At 34.5% G+C, this 23,698-nt stretch overlaps 1 protein-coding gene across 11 annotated transcripts in view; it reads right to left on the reverse strand.

Moving 5' to 3' along the window:
- SLC4A7 (solute carrier family 4 member 7) overlaps nt 1-23,698 on the reverse strand; it is a 107,476-nt gene that overhangs the window by 36,722 nt on the left and 47,056 nt on the right. For 6 of the 11 annotated variants that reach the window (XM_064588825.1, XM_064588798.1, XM_045903909.3 and 3 more), the window contains exons 4-11: nt 20,131-20,269; nt 19,403-19,563; nt 17,606-17,794; nt 9,105-9,220; nt 7,034-7,191; nt 5,796-5,883; nt 5,071-5,217; nt 923-1,029 (exon numbers count right to left, since the gene is read on the reverse strand). In XM_064588825.1, coding sequence (XP_064444895.1) covers nt 923-1,029; nt 5,071-5,217; nt 5,796-5,883; nt 7,034-7,191; nt 9,105-9,220; nt 17,606-17,794; nt 19,403-19,563; nt 20,131-20,269 — 1,105 coding nt within the window. Of the gene's footprint in view, nt 1-922; nt 1,030-5,070; nt 5,218-5,795; nt 5,884-7,033; nt 7,192-9,104; nt 9,221-14,754; nt 15,124-17,605; nt 17,795-19,402; nt 19,564-20,130; nt 20,270-23,698 lie in introns of all 11 variants that reach the window. The other 5 variants (XM_064588834.1, XM_045903916.3, XM_064588813.1 and 2 more) reach the window with 3 other exon arrangements.

Consider the following 23,698-nt stretch of genomic DNA (forward strand, 5'->3'; position numbering starts at 1 on the left):
ACCCTATCTCAGTCTGAAGTCTGAAGAAATAACACTAACAGCTAGTACTAGACCACCACCTTTCGCACCAGGGCAGTCTTATTCTCTATGATAGTTACAGAGACTATAATATAATGAATAAACAATGAATGAATAAAATGTGAGTTTAAGTTTCTCTAAATTTTATCTTCAGTATGCCAGTTGTTATTTTTCTTCTATACAGTATTCTTTAGGCATGTCATCAATACCCCTAATAATGTGTGTGTATAAAATGACCTGATTTGCTAAACAAATATTTAAGATTCAAAATCTCTTCTGTTCACAGCAGCCACCAGTGGATAACAGTCAATATCTACGTGCTTTGCTACAGTATGGAAATACCGTAACATTTCTCTACTTCTACAAAATATTTTAAGACAATGTTTGCACCCAGCAATACTTCTATATTACAAAAATTAACATCTTCAACAGTTTTTCTAACTAGGTTTCTAGAGCTCATTACCATGGTTTAATTATGCTTCACTGTCTAATTTTACATTATCTCAGGATATAATGCTCATTTAAGAGTTTTAAGTCTAGACACACACACAAAAAATATCAGTTACAATTCCTCTCTGTTCCCATAATTCTCTACCTTCAAGAATTTTAATAGCACTCAACAACTTCTTCAAGAACCTTCTCTATAGGTAATGCAAATTACCCTATATACTATGTAACTGCTCGATACACAAAATCCAAGTATATACTAGTAAAATTATTTTAAAATGCTTAATTTTCCTTAACATCATACACTTACAAAATAATGCACTTTTTTAAATATGAAAAAAACACTGTGTAAGATTAACTTCCATATATTTCCCAAAAAAATAATTTTTATGCCTTCATCAAATCAACCCCTACTCCCCCCAAAAGACTCCCACAATGAATCAGTATTTATACCCACCGTCCAGTCCTCTGTAGCTCAGGCCCAGCATGATGATCGACCTCTTTAGGAGTATCACCAGAGCTGGGGGCAGATCCATTGGGAAATACAGGAATCTTTCTCTTTTCCTGCATTTCACAAAAAGCACATTTTCAGAATTCTGTTTTAAAAAAGCTAAGACGGTACCCTTGAATTAGAGGGAACAGGAGACCTTATATTGATTACATATCTAATCAGTGTTCCTAGAAAAAATGATTCCTGATATAAAATTCCACTTTAAATAAATTGCACTTTAGAATAGTGTCTAATATTTGTCTCTATTAGTATTTTAAGCTTATGATTGGCTTTTTGTATTTTGTATTCTACTATCAAATATACTATAAAACACATTCACACACCATTTCAAATTATGAATCAGCAATAGGAAAATAAATATCCAATAAAACATCTCTCCAAGAGAATATTTAAAATATTGCTCATGCTAACTAATGAAAAGTATACTTTACATTAATAAAAAAGTAAATGCCATTTTTCTTTTACCAAACTACTTCCCTGAAGACATAAGCAGTACAAGAGCTATTAAACACATTTTCATAAAAATAAATTTCCCATTAAACGTTACTACTAATTCAAGATTCTCATGATAAAAAGGATGCCCCCGCCCCCCTCACTTGAAGATAAAGGAGCTAACTTTTAATTTGTTACATCTAGAGGTCAAAGGTTGTGTGTGACAAAGGGAGCAAGAGGAAAGGAGACAGAAAGAGAAAGGAGAGAGAAAGGTGGGGGAGGGGTGTTCCTCCTGGGTCAAAAGCTCTGGGTGACCTACAAACTTACACTACTTGGTTTATATGTTCAATATTTATAGAGTAGCAAAACGTATCTATAATTATAAGATTACCATTTGAAAATGTCAAAATTAAAACTAACATATCTTAGCTCAAAGGGGAAAGAGAACAAAATTACAGAATTCCTAAAAAGCAAAAATAACGGAAAATACTATATATCACATCCATGGGATACAGCAAAAGCATCATTCAAGAAAATTAAGCTCTAAAATTAAGAAAAACAAAAGGATAAAAATAAATGAATCAAATATCTAACTCAGGAAATGTGAAAACAAAATTCCTGAAGTGAATAGAGTGAAATAAAACAGCTAAAAGCAGAAAGTGAGTCACAAAATGAAATACTTTTTTGGGGCGCCTGGGTGGCTCAGTTGGTTAAGCGACTGCCTTCGGCTCAGGTCATGATCCTGGAGTCCCTGGATCGAGTCCCGCATCGAGTCCCGCATCGGGCTCCCTGCTCGGCAGGGAGTCTGCTTCTCCCTCTGACCCTCCCCCCCTCATGTGCTCTCTCTCATTCTCTCTGTCTCAAATAAATAAATAAAATCTTTAAAAAAAAAAAAAATACTTTTTTAAAAAAGGAAAACTGAAATAAGTTGTAAAAGCTGCTCTATTTGAAAAAATATGATAAACCATTAGCTAATACTCAGCAAAAGATATGACAAGGAGGCAACTTCAAACTGAGAGAAATTTTCTACACACACACACAGATGATACTATACAACGCTACGCAAATAAACGAAAAAACTTTGATGAAATGGGTAATACACAACACATAATTTAAAAATGACACCAGAAAAACAGGAAATAGGTAATTTTCTAGGAAAACTTAATATTGACCCCAGAAAAAAGAGAAAGCTTACACAAGCCAATCACCACAGAAGAAATAAGCACATTGCTGAAGCCCACCATACAATCAAAGACTCAGGCTCAGAACATTTTACAATGCAATTCTTCCAAACTTTTCAAACCGAATCATTCCAAGCCATTTAAAGTTTTAAAAGCACAAGGAGAGGAAAATTTACAAATCTGCTTTTATGAAACAAATACAACAAAGATGTCAAAGCGTGAAGACATAATGAAACACTACACTCCAATCTACTTACAGTGATACGAACAACTCAAATAAAATATTCGACAGAGACAACCAGCACTCTGAAGCTGAATCTGGGCTTATTCTATCAACACAAGAGTGTTTTCATATTATATTATCCATTAGTATGGTTCACCACAATAATCGATAAATAAAATTCATACAATCATCTCCAGAGATGCTAACAAGCCATTTGAAAAAATTTAACATCCACTTATATTAAAAATTTCAATGAAACAAAAATTAGGATACTTTCTTAGCATGATAAAAATGTGTATTTTGACCCCCAACGTCAGTGACTTAATGAAAGAAACTTTAAGGACACGGACTACAATCCAGAACAAATTAAGAAATGCCCATTTAGGAGCACGCCTGGATGGCTCAGTCAAGCTCTGAGTTTCAGCTCAGGTTACGGTCTTCAGGTTATGGTCTCAGTGTCATGAGATTGAGCAGAGTCTGCTTTAGATTCTCCCCCTCTCCTGCCCGACCCCACTCTGCTCACATGCACGCACAAGTGTTCTCTCTCTCTCTAAAATAAATAAATTTAAAAAAAAAGAAAAATGCCCATTTAAAGTCAACTACCACTTAACACTACTAGAGTTTTAGTCAGTACAATTAGACAACAGAAAATGTATTAGAGCTGGAAGAATGAGAAAAGGAGGGATAAAAATATCTGACTGCAGAGATTATGACCAAAAAACTATTACATACAATGAGAGAACTAAGAAAGGGATGAGGATAAAAAAGAAATATACAGCAACAAACAGCCTTCATATTTAAAAGTAACAAACTGATGATATAATGGAACAAAACCCTCATTTACAATAGAGACAATAAAGACAAAATGCTTATGAATACACTCACCAAGAAGTGTGTAAAGCGTAGATAAGGAGAACTTTATTGCATTCCTTAAGGACACAAGAACTGACTTGAAACAGGAAAACAAGTGGGGGAAAACATACCATGTTCTTGAATGATTCAATGTTATAAAGATGTCAGTTCTCCCTCAGTTCATCTACAAATTTCATTGCCATCACAATTTTTGAAAAATCAGATTTTATTTCTGGAAATTAAAAGCTGATTTTAAAGCTTACACAGAAAAATAAACATGCAAAGACAGCCAAGAAAATTCAGAAAAGCAAGAGTAATGGACAGGTCAGAAGGGAATCTAGACCTACTGGATATTAAAATATGTTAAAAGCCTCAGAAATTAAAGTGTGGAACTGGTCCATAAATAGACCAATGGAAAAGAAATTTCAGAAACAGACCTGAATGCAAATGGAAATTTAGAAAATGTAAGGCAGTAACACTTAACTTTTTAATAAATTGGAACAAAAAGGCAGCAATTTATAAAGTTGGATGCATACTCCACATAATACACCATAATAAACTCCAAAGGATCAACAAATGATTTCAATGTTAAGAAAAGGTGGTTTTTGGTGGGGTGGGGGGGGGGGGGAGGGTGAACTAAAGATAACCAGGAATATTCAACTTCACTAATTACATAAATGTAAATTAAAACCACTTTATAATACCTGACATAGGATAACGATACCTATCAGACTGACAAATATCTGGAAGTCTGACAACACACTGTTAGTGAAGCTGTAGGCAAAGAGGCATTCATCACTGTGGGAGTCCAGAACAGTGCAACCCAGTAAGAAGGGATTCTGGTAATATCTACTAAAATTATAAGTTCCCACGTGAGCCAACAATCCAATTTCTAGGAATCTACCCTACAAATACACCTGCACAAGACTAAATTGGCATATCAATATTGTGATACACTTTGTTAAAGCGAAAGACTAAGCCCAGGAATAGCTCAAACTACAGGATATCCATAAATGACACATAACAAAGCTGTGAGAAAACAAGAACTATTTCTGATATCTTATGATCAAATCTCCAGGATATACTGTTATATGAAAAAAGTAAGGTGCAGAACAGTACATGTGGTATGTTAACTTTGGTAAGAAAGAGGAAGAGATAGGACTATATTCATTATTTCCTTGTACTGAATAAAAATTAGAAGGATAAACAAAAAACTAGTAACAAATGGTCCTCTCACAGGAGGTGGGTACAGGGGTAAGAAGGTAAATGGAATATGGTAGGAGTACACCTTCTCTGAGTGTACCTTTTTATATATAGTTTTGATTTTTGAATCATAAAAATGTTTAACCTATTCAAAAGTATTTTAACTAAGAAAAAGTAATTCACAGAACTGTGTGGATTCTTACCTGAGAAGGAACACTTTTTGGTGGCTCTATGCGTATAGAAGGATCCCACTCTCCTGGAGGTAGGACAGTTACTTGATCTAAAAATTCATCAATTCCAGATAAGAGGTCATTTCTGTCTTTTGCTTTATAGGCTACATCATGAAAAATCTACAAAAAAAAAAAAAACTGAGTAAAAGGATTTTAAAGCTGAAAGAAAATTCTACACATAGTAAATCCACTTTAGATATGATAAATAAGTCCAACACCTAAATTACATATCTCTGCTCCAAAGACAGACAGCAGTTCTGGTCAATATGCTCAGTGAAAAGGTTCAAAAACGGAAGAGAAATTATGGAGGAAAAAAACAGAAGGAGTAAAGACGAAATCCTGAGGAAAACCCAAAGAAATGATACCCTGAAATCCAGGATGGAGAAAATTTCAAAATTTCAAGAAAGTGGTCAATAATTTCAAATAAGGGGGGTGGAGCAGGGGGGAAAGACCAAAAAGCATCCACTGATCCTGACAGAAAGGTCTTAAGATCTTACTAAAGGCAAATGGTTGAAGAGGTAATAAGATAAAATAGTACAGACAGCAAGGACAATTTTGTAAGCTTCACTAAGACAAAACTATAATAAATGTTTCACAATCAGTGTCCGCTTGAAAAGAATTTGAAATTCCACTTCTAAGGGATTTTATATATTGTATACTTCATAATCAGTATCTACCTCACGGGATATTTTAATTACCTCATCTGTCATGAGAGTGGCTATTGATCTTCCAATTTCATGGTACTGTGGTGCCTTGCCTGCTGGACCCAATAACAGAAACAAAAACCTAAAGAAACATTAAAATACACAGACTTAAATATAAACAACATATACACAAAGACCTAGGCAATCATAAAGAAATCATTCAAATGTAAACACAGAAACAACGTTCAGGCCTCTTTTCCACCCCCCACATCAATCACTGAGAAAAAGATGACCCTCTACTCATAGTAAAGCAGACCACAAAACTAAGCAAGGCATTCATAATTACCTTTCTACCAAGTTATTGCTCCCCATCTTCTTTAGGGTAAAAAAGTAATTAAAGAATTGAGTGTTTTTTTAATTTATTTATAAACGACTAAATAAAAAGTATTTAACTTCATACTTAGTTATATCCTCATTAACACTACAGTACATCCAAATTGGAAGTATTCATCTTCTTGTTTTATGAGAATTTAAGTGTGAATCTATGGAATTATTTTTCTCACTTATGTTAATACTACACCATTAATGTAACCCAGGAAAGCATACTAAAAATAGGCACATATACTCCAATCAAGTTGCAATTAATTCTTCATCTTTACTATTATAAAAATGACTTTTTTAGTATTCTTAAAATTCTTATTTACAATTAAGTTTATACAGTCAACAGCTAACAAACTGATTATCCTTTATAACACAACTTGCTAATTCTTATGGCTATTACCCCACTTATTTTTTTATTTATGTATACTGAACAGAAAATTTTGGTCAGGTCAGAACAAAGCATTTTACCTAATTCAGAGGCATTTTATTACATTTAATCAACCCAATGAAGTAATCATATCTTCGTTTCATAAATGAAGCTTGAAAAATTTAAGTGAGGCTTGACCCCCCAGAAAAAGTGGCCCGGCAAAGATTCAACTCCATTCTGACTCCACAGAACATAAGAGATCTGAAATGATGAGCTGTCTTTTAAACCAAAGCTCCTAAAACACCAAACCTCTTATAAAGGTATAAATGCTAAGTATTTTTTAAAAGGATGCTTTCTTTTTGTTTTTAATCCAGAAAGGAAGATAACTCTTACACTCTACTAGTCAAAGCATTTGGTGCACTGACAATATTAACAATTAAAATACGTTTTTATTACATGAAGCAAAAATGCTCCTTTTAATCAATACACAAAAATATTTAAATTCTGGGCCTGCTGAGAATGTTAATCGGAACGAAGTCTTTACCTCGTAGGAACAGGGACCTCAGTCAGCCCTGAGAGGAGAACTGCAGGAGCCAGTCTCACAAATGCAATTATAGGTCTTTCCAAAAAGTCTACCTCTCCCACCAAAACATTGGATGCCTCGGCTCCCGAAGGAATTTTTCTCATGAAATTCATATCAACCTATTGACAAACAGACAATAATTAAAATCAAATTTGCATGGTATTTGTAAGTCTATTTAGAGTGAAATAGGAAAGAAAAACTGCTTTTAAGACTACTATTTGCTAATCAAAACCGGTGATCTAATGGATGTAAAAACACCAAAATTCTCACACATATAAAGAATGGAGTAGACAAATACAAAAAAAAGCAAGCAAAACACATCTATCAAAAAACGCTCCCAACTGTTTTTTCTTTACTATTTCAGAGATCTAAATTATCAAACATACAAACTAGAGAAAATTTTCAGTGATTATAGCACTATTCATTAAAAACTATTAAGGACAAAAATATATTCACAAACTAACAATGGTTCATGAAATTATACACAGTGCTAAAAATCATTTGTTTCATGATTATTTTTGTTTAATCTTAGAAATGAAAAGTGAAATGAATTTTTATAAGTCCTTTTTATTTTCAAGAGCTCTGTGTATTCCCTGGTATTTTCATCAGGTGGCAAAAAACTGTTTTTATTTTTATTTAAAACCAAAGTAAGTAGCCATCATTGGTATAGATGTAAGATAGTGCTATAAAATCAAATTTAGTAGTCTGTGTATAATTACAAAGAAGAGGTTTTAAGCATCATATCAAAGTATGGGAACTTCGTTTATATGCAGTTTCACACAAGTCACTAAACAACCACTTACAGGGCTATCTATTGAAAATAAAACCAGCACTTACAGCGGGCCTCTTGAGTCCCACACCCAGTGTGCCACAACTACAGTGCCAGGAGGCAGACTCCTGCCCAACAGGAGACAAGGAGGTGTACACAGGAGAGGCCAAGTGAAAAAAAGTACAACTGTGACAAAGGAACAAAAATAAACGGCACCTGCCATGTCTAGAGGAGATCCACAGTGTAAATTATAGTTACCCATTTAACAAGAATAAGCTGCAGTATGGTTACTGAACACTCTTCACTCATCTGAAGTAACAGAAGTCCCAGTAAAAATTGGTAAAGTTGGAAGAGAAGAATTAAAAATACTTTTATACTTTCAGAGCAAGAAGCTCAAGCAAAGCTATCCTGCAAATCACTTACACTCCTTTTTTGCAAAATGGGATTTATAGATTTTGTACCATAAAAGGCTTAAGAAAAATGCATCTTACTGGAAATAGTCCCACTTAATTTAAAGTCTTAAATTGGATACAACAATGTTAAAATAGAGTATCTTACAGCAAACTAATACTATCAAAAAGTTATAACAGCCACACAGAACCAATTATTCAGAAGTAGTACTCATAAAGTACACTTTAAATTCAATTTCAATTTGAACTTAAGAGCTCTTGCCCAGTTCTTTAGAAATTTCGAAGTTTTCTATTTTTATTTCACCTAAATACTCATGGACCAAAATAAAAAAATCACAGTTGAGATAGGTGAGGTGCGTCTAAATCCATGCCTTTACCTACCCATGGGGAAACACCGGTATGTTTCCCAGGGACATTCCAGAAAGTACTGACACCGTAAGACAGTAACTCTGGGATCTTATTACAGCCAAGAAAAGGCTGAATCACCAGTGCTGTAACATCATTCCCAGAATTAATCTTTCTGGTGGTAGTAGCTCCAGAACAAATGACTAATTCAAAAGGTACTGACGTTTCATGATATCTATGGGCAGGTATAGATGGAAATACCGTATTATTCACATATCTTTTGTCAAAATTCCTGAAACTAGTAAGATATATAGATATTCAAATGCTCTTACACTATTACCTTTCTCATAATATTTGATCTTAAATTACATATCCCAAGTTATCACATGCAGGCTTGTAAGCACCAATCTACTGAAAAATTATTATAATCAGGGCTAGTAAAGTCACACTGCTAGTGATCTTCTCAGTAAGAATGATTATGAAAATTTACAGGGTATGACAGAATTACCTTGCTGAAGTCAACAGTACTATTTTCTCTGCTTCCTCCACCTCCATTACCTTTAATTTCTCCACTTTTACTATTGTCCAGGTTTCCAGGTGCAGACTGTGGAGAGGCCAAAATACCTGTATTTAAGAACCAAAATATTTCAAATTAGTAAGGAGAAAATTCACTTTGTACACTGACTCTGCTCATATCCTGAAAGTGATCATTTATTAAAAGCAAATGTGCAAGGTTAAAAAAAAAAAAAAGGTGCCAAGTGTTAGTATCATACCAGCAAGACTAGAATATCATTTTAAGCAATAATGAAGCTGTATATTTTAACATTTAAAATAATATAACTGGAATTTACAAAAACAGTGGCCTTTTGCAGAAGGAAGGAAAAAACAGTGAGTAGGTGAAGAACACAGAAGATGGAAGACCTGAGTCTGATTACACCACTACAAACACTCAGGGAATGCACTTTCAATGTATATAACACACATGCCAACTGCAGAGTTTAATGATGCCAAACTATACTTGGCATACTTACATCAGTAACAACATTTATTTTCTGATAAACCCTAAATGCAACTCAGAAAATCCAAAGCTCCATCAACTAAATGTAGGTTAAATTTATCATAATCTTCCATCATAATGATTTCCTCAAGAATTTCATTTCTCTTGGGTAGTATTTATGTGCTACCATTATTCCTAAGAAGTACAACTTGAAAATATAATAGCAGGGCGCCTGGGTGACTCAGTCGTTAAGTATCTGCCTTCGGCTCAGGTCATGATCCCAGGGTCCTGGGATCGAGCCCCGCATCGGGCTCCCTGCCCAGGAGGGAAGCCTGCTTTTCCCTCTCCTACTCCCCCTGCTTGTGTTCCCTCTCTCCCTGTCTCTCTCTCTCTCTGTCAAATAAATAAATAAAAAATCTTTAAAAAAAAAAAAAGAAAAAAAAGAAAAAATATAATAGCAATGTTTTTACAATAAAAAAGTGTTTTATCATCAAACACATCTGTGTTGAAATAAGCACTCTCTGCCACTTTGTATCCATATGACTTTAACTCATTCAACCTAAAAGACTCAGACAAACCTGTAAAATTAGCTTGTGTAGATTACAAATGATACACATTCTATCATTAGTATGCTCATTTCAAGTGACATTCAGCAGCAATATTTCACAACAATAAAATAACCTAAAAATAACCTGTAGCCTGTGACCAACTGTTATCACTACCAAGTTTGCAAAAAGTTCAAGTCTCAACATTTATAATGTACGTAACACAGATTTCTACCATTAAATATATCTCATTTTTTCAAAACACGCAGGATACTCTAGTTCAAGAATACAGATTACTATTGCCCCAAACACTGAGCACAAGAGAAAAGGTGCTAGGCTGAACTACAACACACTTGACATTTTAACTCTGCCACTCACAATAATCTAGCTACCCACAGAAATTCAAGGGATGCCTGAATGGCTCAGTCGTTAAGCGTCTGCCTTTGGCCCAGGTCATGATCCCAGGGACCTGGGATCGAGCCCTGCATCAGGCTCCCTGCTCCGTGGGAAGCCTGCTTCTCCCTCTCCCACTCCCCCTGCTTATGTTCCCTCTCTCGCTATGTCTCTTTCTGTCAAATAAATAAATAAATCTTTAAAAAAAAAAAAAAAAGAAATTCAATTAAGCAGTTTGTGCCCAAATCCTATAAACTTTAAAGTTAATATTGGTAAAGTTCCTGAATTTTAAGCACATCAGATATATCTGATGCATCAGAGGGAATTTTCACTTTTCTAGAACACAATATAACTAATAACTGAAACTAAGTCATTTGGGTTTACTGCTTAAACTCAATGACCGAAGACCTTTGTGATAGTCCCTTCTCTTGTTAAATATCTAACAGAGGATGTTACCATGATCCAAAAACCTAAGTATAAAAAGTGTATGTAAACTGTTGGGGTGGCTGGCTGCCTTGGTCGGTGGAGCGTGCAACTCCTGATCTTGGAGCTGTGGGTTCAAGCTCCACCACACTGGGTGTAGGATTACTTAAAAATAAAATCTTTAAAAAAAAAAAAAAAAAAGGATATGCAAACTATTTAGCTAGATGTTCTGGAAGTGTTAAACAATTCTGAAATAAAAACTATGTGCCAGAACTTATTTCTCACCACCTTAGCTTAGCAGAGCAGTTACTATGAGCCTCTTCTTTGATCTTTGTCTCTAAACTTCCAGAATGGAGTCCATTCCTTTATTAAAATACATGCCCAAGTAGGGGGTAAAAAAAAAAAAGGCTAACCAGTATTTTTCAGCAGCTTCCACTGACTTCCACACAAGAAAATGAAGAGTATCATTAAGATCTTCGTGTCAAGTACAAGTGACCATCAATAGATATAACTACTAAATGTATTCAATCCGCAGATGTATAATCAAAAGAATACATATGCAATTCCCTAGAACAGCCTCAGTCCCCAGATTTTGGAGAGAAGAGTAGAATGAAGACTCTGGGGGGAATATAAGGATATAGTGGGAGTGGGAAGAAGAAATGATGTGGAAACTCAATACTGATAAAGTTAGAGTAGGATCTGAAGTCATTTGGCTAACTGGTCATCCTAAACCTATTGGAACTGGCATGCAAAGTGTACGTTAAAGAGTTTTTCATCATTATCTTCTCTATGTAGTCCTTCCCAATCTCAGCTAAGTTAAAGCTGTATCTCAATCAGTAAAGGAAGTCTCCCTGCTTGTACAATAAATCCTGGTGCTCAGAATTAAATGAGTAAATTCCCCAAAATTAAAACTATCACTAGCACAGATAACTCAGAAAGACTGTACTTCTTTGCTTTAAGAAAAAACAATGTCTGTATATATAAAATCAATACTGGGATTTAAAAATCATACTTTGGTAAATCTATTGTTTTACCCTTACAATTTTTCTCACAATAGCATTATCTAGAGAAAGATAAATCAAAGATACCAGAGTCTTCACCACTCTAAGTTTGAAAATAGTAGCTGGAGCAGTGGTGCACAAAGAGAACATTCTGGCAATATGGAGGGACATTTTTAGTTGCCACAACTAGGGAGTGCTACTGGCAGCTAGTGAAGAGGCCAGGGATGCTGTCAAACACCCTACAATGCACAGGATAGCCCCTTATGACTTTGAGTGTCCAGCCCAAAATGTCAACAGTGCCAAGGTTGAAAAACAGGGAGTCAGGAGATAGTTACAAATACTAAAACTAAGCTTAACTCTTTTACATGTAATTATTCTCCAAAACATAATAGGAAACACCACTTTCTTTTTTACTATGGCTATGCACAAATCATGATCCCATGACACAAAATCTGTAACATTAGTCTCTCCAAAATGATGCTAAGGCCACTTTCCTCCTGTAACATAACATCAGACTTCAAGAAAACTCAACCAGGAAAAAAAAAAAACAAACACCTCAACCAGGGTTTCTAGGTGCTTTAAGCACCAAAGATAATTAAACCAGGGAATAACATATAGCTGTTCCTCTTATTTTAATTACATACCTTCTATAGATGTCTTCTTAAACAGTAATTATGGGCTTTTTCTTGTCTTTAGAAAGTCCCTCTCTTCCCTCCATTCTAATTTTTCTTTAAATCTCATAGCATACTTATGGCAGAGGAGAAAAAAAGCTTAATACTGTTTTTCAATTTTCAGTTAACTGCTACTTTTAACTCCTTAACAACATGGCCTAACAAGCTACTGTGAACCCATACATCATCTCCTAGTTCCTATATAAAATTTGTAATCCCTTATGGAAGCTGGTAAAACAAGAAATGTCCAGTATTACTGCTATGATATAAGTAAAAACAAATGCAAGGAATTAACTTTAAAATCACATCTGTTCAAGGAAAAATAGTAAGTCTTGCTGGTTCTTTTTAATTAAGACTGTTGATTACTTCTGAGTAAATAATTCTAGGTATTTCTTCCTTTTTATCCAGTTACCTCATTACTATACTATACATTTTCCATGAGGTACTAAAACTACAGTGAAATATACTGTAGATTTTGCTGTGGATAGATCTGAGTTCAATTCCTTGCTTTGGTCATTTATGGCATGATCTTAATAAATCTTAGTTTTCTTCATTTGTAAAATAAGGATTAACATGAACCTCATCAAATTCTTAGGAAAATTATAAATATATTTGAAAAGTAGTAACACTGCGTGTAGAGCGCCTGGGTGGCTCAGATGGTTAAGCATCTGCCTTTGGCTCAGGTCATCATCCCAGGGTCCTGGGATCGAGTCCTGCATCGGGCTCCCTGCTCCTTGGGAGCCTGCTTCTCCCTCTGCCCCTCCCTCTCGCTCTCTGTCTCTCATGAAAAAATAAATAAAATCTTAAAAAAAAAAAAAACCAAAACACTGCGTGTAGAACAAACTATAAAACAATGGAAGCTATGATATGGTCATAATTAATGTTACAATGATTTAGCCACTGTATTTTCATTTTTTACTTCCAAAAGTATGTATTTCTTTGGCAACTTGTTATGTTTGGAGAAATTCAATACAGAGAAGAAGTTTGTCATATAGTGGTAGGACCTTGAGGATTTTATCAGAGGACTTAGGCTATCACTTACTAGTTGTATGATCCAGGGAGAAGTTACCTTCACTTTTCTGAGTTTCTGAAAATGGGTGTATCCACCTAACTCACACAAATTTTTATACACATTAAATAGGCTAACAGGGTAATAAACATAAGCTGCCAATGAAGTGTTACATGTTATCAGTATTATGAAGAAAAGTAATAATACTTACATGATTAAAACCACTAGCTAGCATTTATACGTCACACTGACGCTTAGCTGTCAGTAAAATAGTCACTAAATACTACTTTATATGAATTGAGTGGAAAGATATACATGTTTAAATGTACATATAATTAATATATTATGAAGAAACAAAATTACTGTAACATATAACACTTAGAGGAATTATTAAACCTTTTATGCACTAAGAAACAATTTTTCTACTTCACAGACAAAAATATATCCTAGCCACAACTCCAGGATCTCTGGTCTTGAAAATTTCAAGGTCAATTTGGATTAAAGGTAGATATGGCATTAAACAGAGGACAATCTAAAGTCTATCCCAAAATATACTAGTCTTAAAATAATGATGATTCCAGATAGCCGTTAGAGAACTTTGATCTTCTCAGAAACAAAAGGAGGAAAAGAACATTCAATCCTATTTGTGTTAGGAAGGTTAAAATATAGTGCATTATTTGGACAAAAGCACCAAACAGTAGCTGAAAGACACATCACCTCATTGTAATTTATGTCCAATATGTGTTCATTCATACTATGAATGAAATGCACAAGAAGAAAAGCCACTATTTTTTTAAAATCATGGAAAATTAAAATATTACTTATAAAAATTTCTATGTTTTTCTGAACCATTCAAATGCCTTTGACCTATAAAATCTCAGTGAAAATTTTTGAAAGGGCTTTAAAGTCCTCTTTGTAGTCTTTTTATAACTTAAAAATGTTTAATACTTCTTTTCTACAATATACTAAAAAAGGGAAAAAAAAAAAGAAACATGCAGAAGTCAAAATAAATTATAAGCATTATCTACATATGCTGCTAAAGCTCTGTGCTGAAAGGCATTCCAAGTGCAAGTGATCCAGAGGCAGAAAGCACCACACATGGAGGATTTGAATAGTTGCCTGAAGTCATGTCAACATTATCCTCATTCTTCTGCTCCTGGCCTTTCAGTGCTTCTAAATCTTCCTCGGGCGGATGAATTACTACTGTGGGAATATCATCACTGGCAGGTGAAACCAGTAGTTCTGGGGCCTGAAGCTGACTCTGTTGGGAACTTCTGGAGGTCACGCGACTGACGCTAGGGCTGGAAGGAGGGCTGTTTTGAGGGGTGGGCACTGGGGTTGTACACCTTGAGCCTGCAGGGCTTCCAGCTCTTGAAGAAGGAAGAAGATGACTGAGAAGAAGAGATAAAGACGATTCTCCTCTCAATGAAAGGTTTGAGGCAGACAGACCTGTTCGCAAAGAGTGGTGGGAGGCTGAAAGGCCTTCCCCTGAGATAAAACAAATAAATGAAAAATGATAAAGTTCACTGCAGATGGCAAATAGACACACACACATAACATCAATTTACAATGTAAACTGCAAGCTTTAAAGCCCAAAATTAATTTCAAATTCATGCTATCAGAGTTAGCATGGCAATCAGATGTTTAAATGTTAGAAAGGCAATGAAAAGCTGCTTAAATTATACTTAGTTCCCTGAAGGTGTATCCAGAAAACAAAACAGAAAATAAGAAACAATGCAAATGATAGATGATGGGGGGCAATATTCTGTTAGTAATTAGAATATCCAATAATGTGGCTTTTGAAAAAAATCAAATGCAAAGTTGATAAACAATAAACAGCAAATGAGAATGTAATATAAAAATCTAAGAAATAAAACCCTAAATGAAACTTACAAGCACTGATAGCTTATATTTAGTGTATTTTTCCTACACTGTACCAAGCCGCTAGAGATAATTCTCTCTCACAAGAAAAGTCTACATCATCTATTAATTCCTAACTTAAAACTGGTATCAACTCTTTTTATTAGTCAGTACAGCATCAGCTACTGGTAGTGCTCTCGAGTAAAATTTTAAAACATAAGGCAAGTTATAGGAATTTTTTTAAAAAAGAAAAACATAGTGTCAACTTGAAAGGATATTCTTCAGCTCTCTAAAGATATTAATAAGTGTCCTAAAATATGCATCCATTTCTAATACAGCAGATAATATTAAATACATACAATCTAACTTATCTAGATAATAAAATATTTCTCACCAACAATGGCAATAATGAAGTAAGTCTAGCATATTTCAAAAGGTTGTGCATACTTATATTTCAAACACCTGGTATTCTAAGAAGTGTAGCTTAGTGGAATAACACTGATTTTAGGAAAAACATGAGAACTATGACAATCAATCCCATATGATCTAAGTTATCAAAGCCACATGCTCAAGAGATTCCAGAAATATTAAAAAGATGAACCTTAGTCCATAAACAACTACTATTTAGTTAAAACTAAAGCTATATGCAGAAAAACTGTTAAATTTCAACTATAATACAAAAAAATAACATGCCCATGCTAAAATGGCATTTAAAAGAAAACAGCCATTGTCTTATGACTAAAAGGAAACAAACAGCAATCAGAGAATAGTCAGGAATCACTCCACATGAAGAATAAAGATTTAACAGGGTCTCTCTGAGTAAATGAACTCATTTCAGGAAAGTTGAGAATATACAGTACATGAAGGTGAAAAAGACATAAAATTTGACATCAATGGCTTGATTTTAAATTGAACATAGGTCCATAAGAGATTTCTTTATTCTTAAGGTTACTTAAATACATAAAGGCATCATTTTAAAGAGATTAAAAAGAGTTTTAATGGTCAAATATTCAGAAGAAAATGGACTTGAGAATTCTTGTCACACTGAGCTGCAAAAGATGATTACTGTCCACTTTAGATATATTAAACCCCATCCCATCACCAATGGCTGTTTGTTTATAGAATACTTAAAAGCCATACTATTAGTGCAGGGACAAAAAAGATGAGCAGATAGACACTGTGGCCCATCATCCCCCCTCTTCACTCTAATCCTTGAGTAATGGTAGCAGCTAGGGGCAAGAAGGACCCTCATAAGCCAACTCCACGCCTTTGTACCCAGGTTTTGCAGAGCCACTGTCATCAGAGCTCTCTTTGAGAGCCAAAATAGAACACCAGTGAGGCATTCTTCTGCTTTAAAAAGAGAAAAGGCAGCGCCTCCAGGTGTGCCAGCCTTGAAACAGTCACAGAGGTGAATGGCTACAAGAACACTGTATCCCCACATAAGCCACCAGGTCCCACATAATTAACTGCTAGACTGTGAAAGTGCAGAGCTGGAAAATGTGGGTCTGTGCCATTCTCAATGGTTTGGAAGACATCAGGGAGGTCATCCCTAGGTTAAGAACAAATCATCCATAAAAACCTTACACAAAGTGATCAAAAAAAGGGCAGTCAAATCAAACCAACCCCAAAACATTTATTTATGCCCAGCAAATAAAGTATATTAGGAAAACAAACAAAAAAAATCACTATGAAAAATCTAAGGTTCAAATCCAAGACTTAGAATTTTAAGAAGATTAAACTTACGGATCATAATTTATGCCTCCTTAATCAATTATTCAAGTATTCTTGACAAAAACAAAAAAGCAAGAAGTAATTCAGAATTGGCTATAGTGGTAAATGTGCCATTATAACAGAGTGAATACTTAATTTTTTCATCTGAATGATTTCTACAGATTAACTGTCATGTTATAAAGAATGATATTTTAGAAATGATATTTTTAAGTACAAAAATAACATGATTATCTTTTTAAAAAGAATAAAAGCGATAATAAAATGACCCACAGAATTATCTGGAAAAAATATCTTTCTGCCCCCAAATACTAATTGTAGTACACTGGAATGCTGTTAGAGTAGAAGTGTTAGCAAAACTGGATGCCACAACTTATCTCACCATTCCTTTCAAGCAAGTGAGGGTCAGAATGTTTCTTGCCTATATCTGCAAAAGATCGAACAAGGGGAATCCGACTGGTGAATCTTTTCTCATTCTGATGATGATGTCTCTTCAAAAGAGCTTCTCTGACATTCTCTCTTATAGACTCATCCAATTGGCCAGAGGCTATCATGTTGTCCAATACCATATCTATTGAAAGAACAATAACAACTGTTTTTATTAAATAAACGAATACTTGGATGAATATAACATAAACTATAAATTGTACATGAAACCTTACTGAAAAATAAGATCTTTAGAGCGTTCTACAGAAAATATTATTCTCCTCTGATACTGAATAATGTATGCATAAAGATAAATATGTGCTGGAGGGGAGGTGGGTGAGGATGGGGTAACTGGGTGATGGACATTAAGGAGGGCACTTGATATAACGAGCACTGGGTATTATATGCAACTGATGAATCACTAATTCTATCTCTGAAAGTAATAATACTCTCTATGTTAACTAACTTGAATTTAAATGGGGGGGGAGAGAAAGAGGAAAAAAAGATAAATATGAACATTATCTAAGAAAAATAAATAAGTTACATGGCGACCCCTAGTTTTTATAAGTAGTGTTATTTATAAAGAGGCCACAGTTCTACACTAATAGCCTTCCAATAGTTCAAAGTGCTTTCCTGATATGGACACAATAAATTCTATTAAACTCAATATTCAATAATATTGGCTTCCTAAGAATTGAAGGTATTTTATTGCCTCACTTCATATTTTTTGTCAAAACTATAGATGAGTACTGGACTCCTTCATTCAATAATTAACTATTTACTGAGTACCTATTATATGTTGGGAATATAGAATTCCCGCTCTCACTCTTCCAGAGGTAGAAAAACCAATGAGCAAATGAAAGGATAAAATATCATAAAGTAATAAATTCTAGGAAGATGAAGATATCACACTGTGAAGGGGGTATGGGGAATGGAGAGACTGATGTAATGCCATATGATACATTATTGTAGTGATTGGACTATTTTTAACCTATAAAATATATATAAATATTTTAAAACAGTGCCACTAATTTGAGATAGAAGAGTCAAGCTTTCAAACCTATGAGTTTCCTCTGAGAGAAAACTGGAATCAACCTAACAGGTAAACTGTAACCTTAACACAACAACTACAGACTACCATACAAAGGGACCTTGGATTAGAAGACATTACATTTGTAAATAATTAAAATATTACATTGTGTTATGTGATAATTGCAAAGCCAGAGTAAATGTCTCCTAATACTCTTCAAGAAATCTGTATACTCACAGGGAACTGACTTTCATGTGAGATCCACAACTGTTTACACTTTCTAGACCCTTCTTCCTTCTCTTCCTCCTCCTTAGAATACTTTCTTTTTCCCTGTACCACCTGCTCCTTCTTCTCATGTGTTCAAAGTCTATAAATAAGTAGTAAATAAGCAGTACATTTAATGTCCTTGTGGACCTTCCCCAGATACCTTGGTCCAGAAACTGAAGAAACAAAAAGCTCTTTTCTCTACATTTCCAGAAACAGACTGCATATCTTGCTTATGGCATTAGTCACTTTCGTTTTGGTACTGTAGTTGTGCCTGTCTAGCTTAATCTTCTAGACTTTAAATTTATTAAAGACAAAAAGTACTCCTCATACTGTCCTACAGACGATGGAAGTTCAACACAGAGCAGTTAAGTCAATGGTCTAAAAAACCACCTCATTTTCCTTATTTAAATATCTCTAATTTCAGTACAAATATTAAAAAAGTCAAACTGCTAGAACCTGCTATTTCATCTAGGGTGCTTGCTCTCATGTCCAGCATCACTGTTCCATTTAGGATGCAACTTCTTAGTTCAAAAAGACTGTGCAAAGAGAGAGTTGCCACATAAGGTTTACTCCATCGGTCACCGCCATCTTCAACATCCTCTTCAAATTTCAGCCACCTGAAATGTATAACACATAAAAATATTTTGTAAATAATGAAGATTTCATTTGCTTATTTTAATATGATAAACATACCCTTGTTCTTTTAAAGAGAAACAAAGATCACCACTACCAACACAAAATTTGGCTACAATCATTTTTACAAATCAAACTAATGGCCCACTCTACTCACAAGTTACCACCTCTGCAGTTCCTCATTCTATTCTAGCTATCATAATAATAAGTCTACAAAGACACACTATGGAACTTCGTGGTTTCCACTGCTAATCCTCTTTTAAACTGAAAATATGTAGCAGGACCTTGATTTTTGAAATTTATTTCTCTAAAGACATTAAAACATTTAATTAACATAATTCCTTCTATGCTATGTTAAAGTGGTAAGGATTACTTACTTAAGAAAATGAATTTTGAGAATAAAGAGAGAAACTAAAGCTGAAGCTTCCAGACAAGAGGAAATTCTCTCCTCATTATTTTAAAGTACCCGGTAACTCATAAATTCATTATATTTACAATACAAGAAAAAAATCAAGAAAAGCCAACTAAATACTGAGACTCAGTATTATTACCTGGCAGTTTCTTTCCACTCATACTCTTCTCCATCTCTATAACACAGTTCATCCATTTCCGTAAAGAGATCATGCGGAATGTGCTCTTCATCATCATCTTCAGTACCAAGAATGAACTGAACTCTTTGGGATGGTGTATCTTGACAAAAGAATTTAAATACACTCAAAAACTGCCACAATTCATTCAAAGATAAATTCAGTTTGAAAGTGAGATGCTTTTGTTATAAATACATTCCATCAAAACTCTTTTATTAAAATACTATAAATCTGGAAGAAAACAAGGACCAACAATCCAGAAACAAAGAGTATCACAGAGAGATCACCTCCACAGACAAAAAAGAACAATTATATGTTAAACAAGTGAGGGGTGCCTGGCTGGCTCAGTCAGTAGAGCATGTGACTCTTGATCTCGGGGCTGTAAGTTTGAGCCCCATACTGGGTGCAGAGATTACTTAAAAATAAAATCTTTAAAAAATAAATAAATTTAAAAAATAAATGAAACTAATCTTATAACTAACTGATGTAAAAACAAATAAAAATATGCAATATCTGAAAACATGGAACACTATACTCAAAGATAGGACTTTTTTCTCACTAAAAATGTAAGAAAATGTTGGACAAAACAGAAATTTTAAAAATATGTAATTAATATGTAGCTAAGTTCAAAACTGAGAAAGGAAATTCTCCCAACTTCCAAAAAATGATGAGAAAAAGCAATGCAAGGGGTATACAGAAACTGCCTTTTTATACTATCACAGAGAAGCAAAACTCTGTCAGCTAAGGTTAGAGAGGCAGGACACATCACTGTTATGAAACAGAATCCCCACACTCATGGCACCTGAATTTAAACTACCTATCTATACAGTATAGGGTCCCTTGAAGTATTAGTATAAATTCTAGTCCAGGACAGTTGATAGCCCTAGGACAAGCAAACAACCACAAGCATCAATTGAAAACAAAATCAAATCCTGCTGAATATGAGATATGAAGTCAAACTCAAAATCTACACTGAAGTAAACAAACTTAAAGGCTCTTGTGGATGCAATAAACAGGTTAAAGAGTAGATTAGAACAACTAATAAAGGAAAAGACAGGGATGCCTGGGTGGCTTAGTCGGTTAAGCGACTGCCTTAGGCTCAGATCATGATCCCAGGGTCTTGGGATGGAGTCCCACATCGGGTTCCTTGCTCAGCAGGGAGCCGGCTTCTCCCTCTGCCTCTGCCCCTCACCCCTGCTTGTGCTAGCACGCTCTCTCTCTTGAAAATAAAAATCTTTTAAAAAGAAATTTAAAAATAATAAAAAAATAAAGGAAAAGACAGATCTGAAGAAATCAGACTACATCAATGACAAATAAGAAAATAAGAAAAAAGGTTCAGAAATGTAGAGAACAAAGTCAGAATATCAAACAGGAAAAACTCCAGAAAGAAGAAAATACAGAATAGGGGCAAAAGCAACAAAAAGCAAATTTGAAAATTTTCCAGTATGTATATCACATAGGTCTTCATATTAAAGGACTACCCTGACACCTATGCAGGACAAACTAAAACATACTGTGACTGAACTTCATGATGTTTTGAACCTTTCAACATTTAGGTCTTACAATTCTTTTGTCAGATTTATCTCCAAGCAATATTTTTGGTGCTACTGTGAGTGCTATCTTTGATTTCAATTTCTGATTGTTCATTGCTACCAGAGAAATATACAGAAATATAATTAATTGTGTATCTTGCAACCTTTCTAAACTCACTTAGTTCTGTAATTTCACAGATTGCTTAAGATTTACTAGATACATGATCTTGTATCTGTAAATAAAGACAGTTTTACTTCTTCCTTCGCAATCTGTATGCCTTTAATTTTTCTTGCCTTATCACACAAGCCAGGTGCTCCAGTACCATGTTCTTTAGAAGTGGCAGAGGACAACCTTGCCTTTCTCCAAATTGTAAGGAGAAAGCATTCTATCTTTCAGCACTAAGTGTGATGTTGACAAAGTGTTTTTGTAGATGCTATATATCAGGTAGAGAAAGTTTTCTTTTATTCCTTCTTTGCTGAAAATTTTATCATGAATGGCAGTGGAATTTTGTCAAGGCTTTTTCTGCACCCACTGAGATAATTATATGGGTTTTCTCCTTTATAGTGTTAATGTGGTTATTTATACTGACAGTTAAATTTTATACCAAACCTGCTTTTCCACATGGTTATTATATTAATATCCTTTTGCTGCTGTAACAAATTACCACAAACTTGGTGGCCTAAACACAAATTTATTCTCTTATACAGTTCTGGAGATCAGAAGTCCAAAATGAGTCTTACAGTGCTAAAATCATTGGCTGGTTCCTTCTCTAGGGGAAAATCCATTTCCCTACCTTTTCTAGCTTCTGGAAGTTGCCTAAGTTGTTTGGGTCTGAACCCCTCCCACTTACTACAACTATTTGCTTCTGTTGTCACAACTACTTCCACTCTGATCTTCTGACTCCCTCTTACTAAGGATCCCTGTGATTACAACTGGCCCACTTGCATAATACACTATAACCTCCCCATCTCAAAATCATTAACTTAGGGCGCCTGGGTGGCTCAGTTGGTTGAGCGACTGCCTTCGGCTCAGGTCATGATCCTGGAGTCCCGGGATCGAGTCCCGCATCGGGCTCTCTGCTCGGCAGGGAGTCTGCTTCTCCCTCTCATGCTCTCTGTCTCTCATTCTCTCTCTCAAATAAATAAATAAAAATCTTTAAAAAAAAAAAATCATTAACTTAATCACATCTATAAATTCAAGTTGCTATAAAGTTAACATTCACAGGTTCTGGGCACTGGGAAGACAGACAACTTGGGAACCATTATTCTGCCTACCACAGTCATGATATAGTATCCTTTTTGGATGTTGCAGGATAAAATATGTTTTTAGTTTGTTAAGAATTTCTGAATCTACATCCATGAGAGATGTATAGTTTTATTTTCTTGTAACAACTGCATTTAGTTTTGGTATCAAGGTAATGTTGGATTCATAACAATGAAATGGGAAGTGTTCCTTCATCTTCAATTTCCTAGCAGTCTATATAATTTCTTCCTTACATGTTTGACTGAATTCATCCATGATGCCATTTGGTAGTAAACTGTCATTGTGGGAATGTTTTAGACTACAAATTTAATTTCTTTATACACATAGGGTAATTCAGGGTAATCTCAAATTTTTTTGGTATTCTTAAGGAATTTCCCCATTTCATCTAAATTATCAATTTTGCTGGCATAAAACCATTCATAATACTCTTCATCAAGCTTTTAAATACCTGTAAGGATCTGTACTGAAATTTTCGGATGCTGGTAATTTATATCTCTTTGTGCTCCCTAATCACACTGGCTATGTAAGTTTATCAATTTCACTGATCTTTTCAAAGAATCAGATTTCAGTCTAATTGATTTTTGCCATTGTTTTTCTGGTTTTTATTTTGTTCATTTCTGCTTCAGGTTTTATTTTTCTTTTCTTTTCCATACTTTGGTTTAATTTGTTCTATGTTTTCTCCTAGATTCTTAAGTTAGAAACTTAAGTCACTGATTCCAGATCTTCATTCTTTTTT

Source organism: Mirounga angustirostris, unplaced genomic scaffold (assembly GCF_029215605.1).
Source record: "Mirounga angustirostris isolate CCGP_5_RB_7025 unplaced genomic scaffold, mMirAng1.0.hap1 SCAF_1, whole genome shotgun sequence".
Taxonomy (NCBI): Eukaryota; Metazoa; Chordata; class Mammalia; order Carnivora; family Phocidae; genus Mirounga; species Mirounga angustirostris.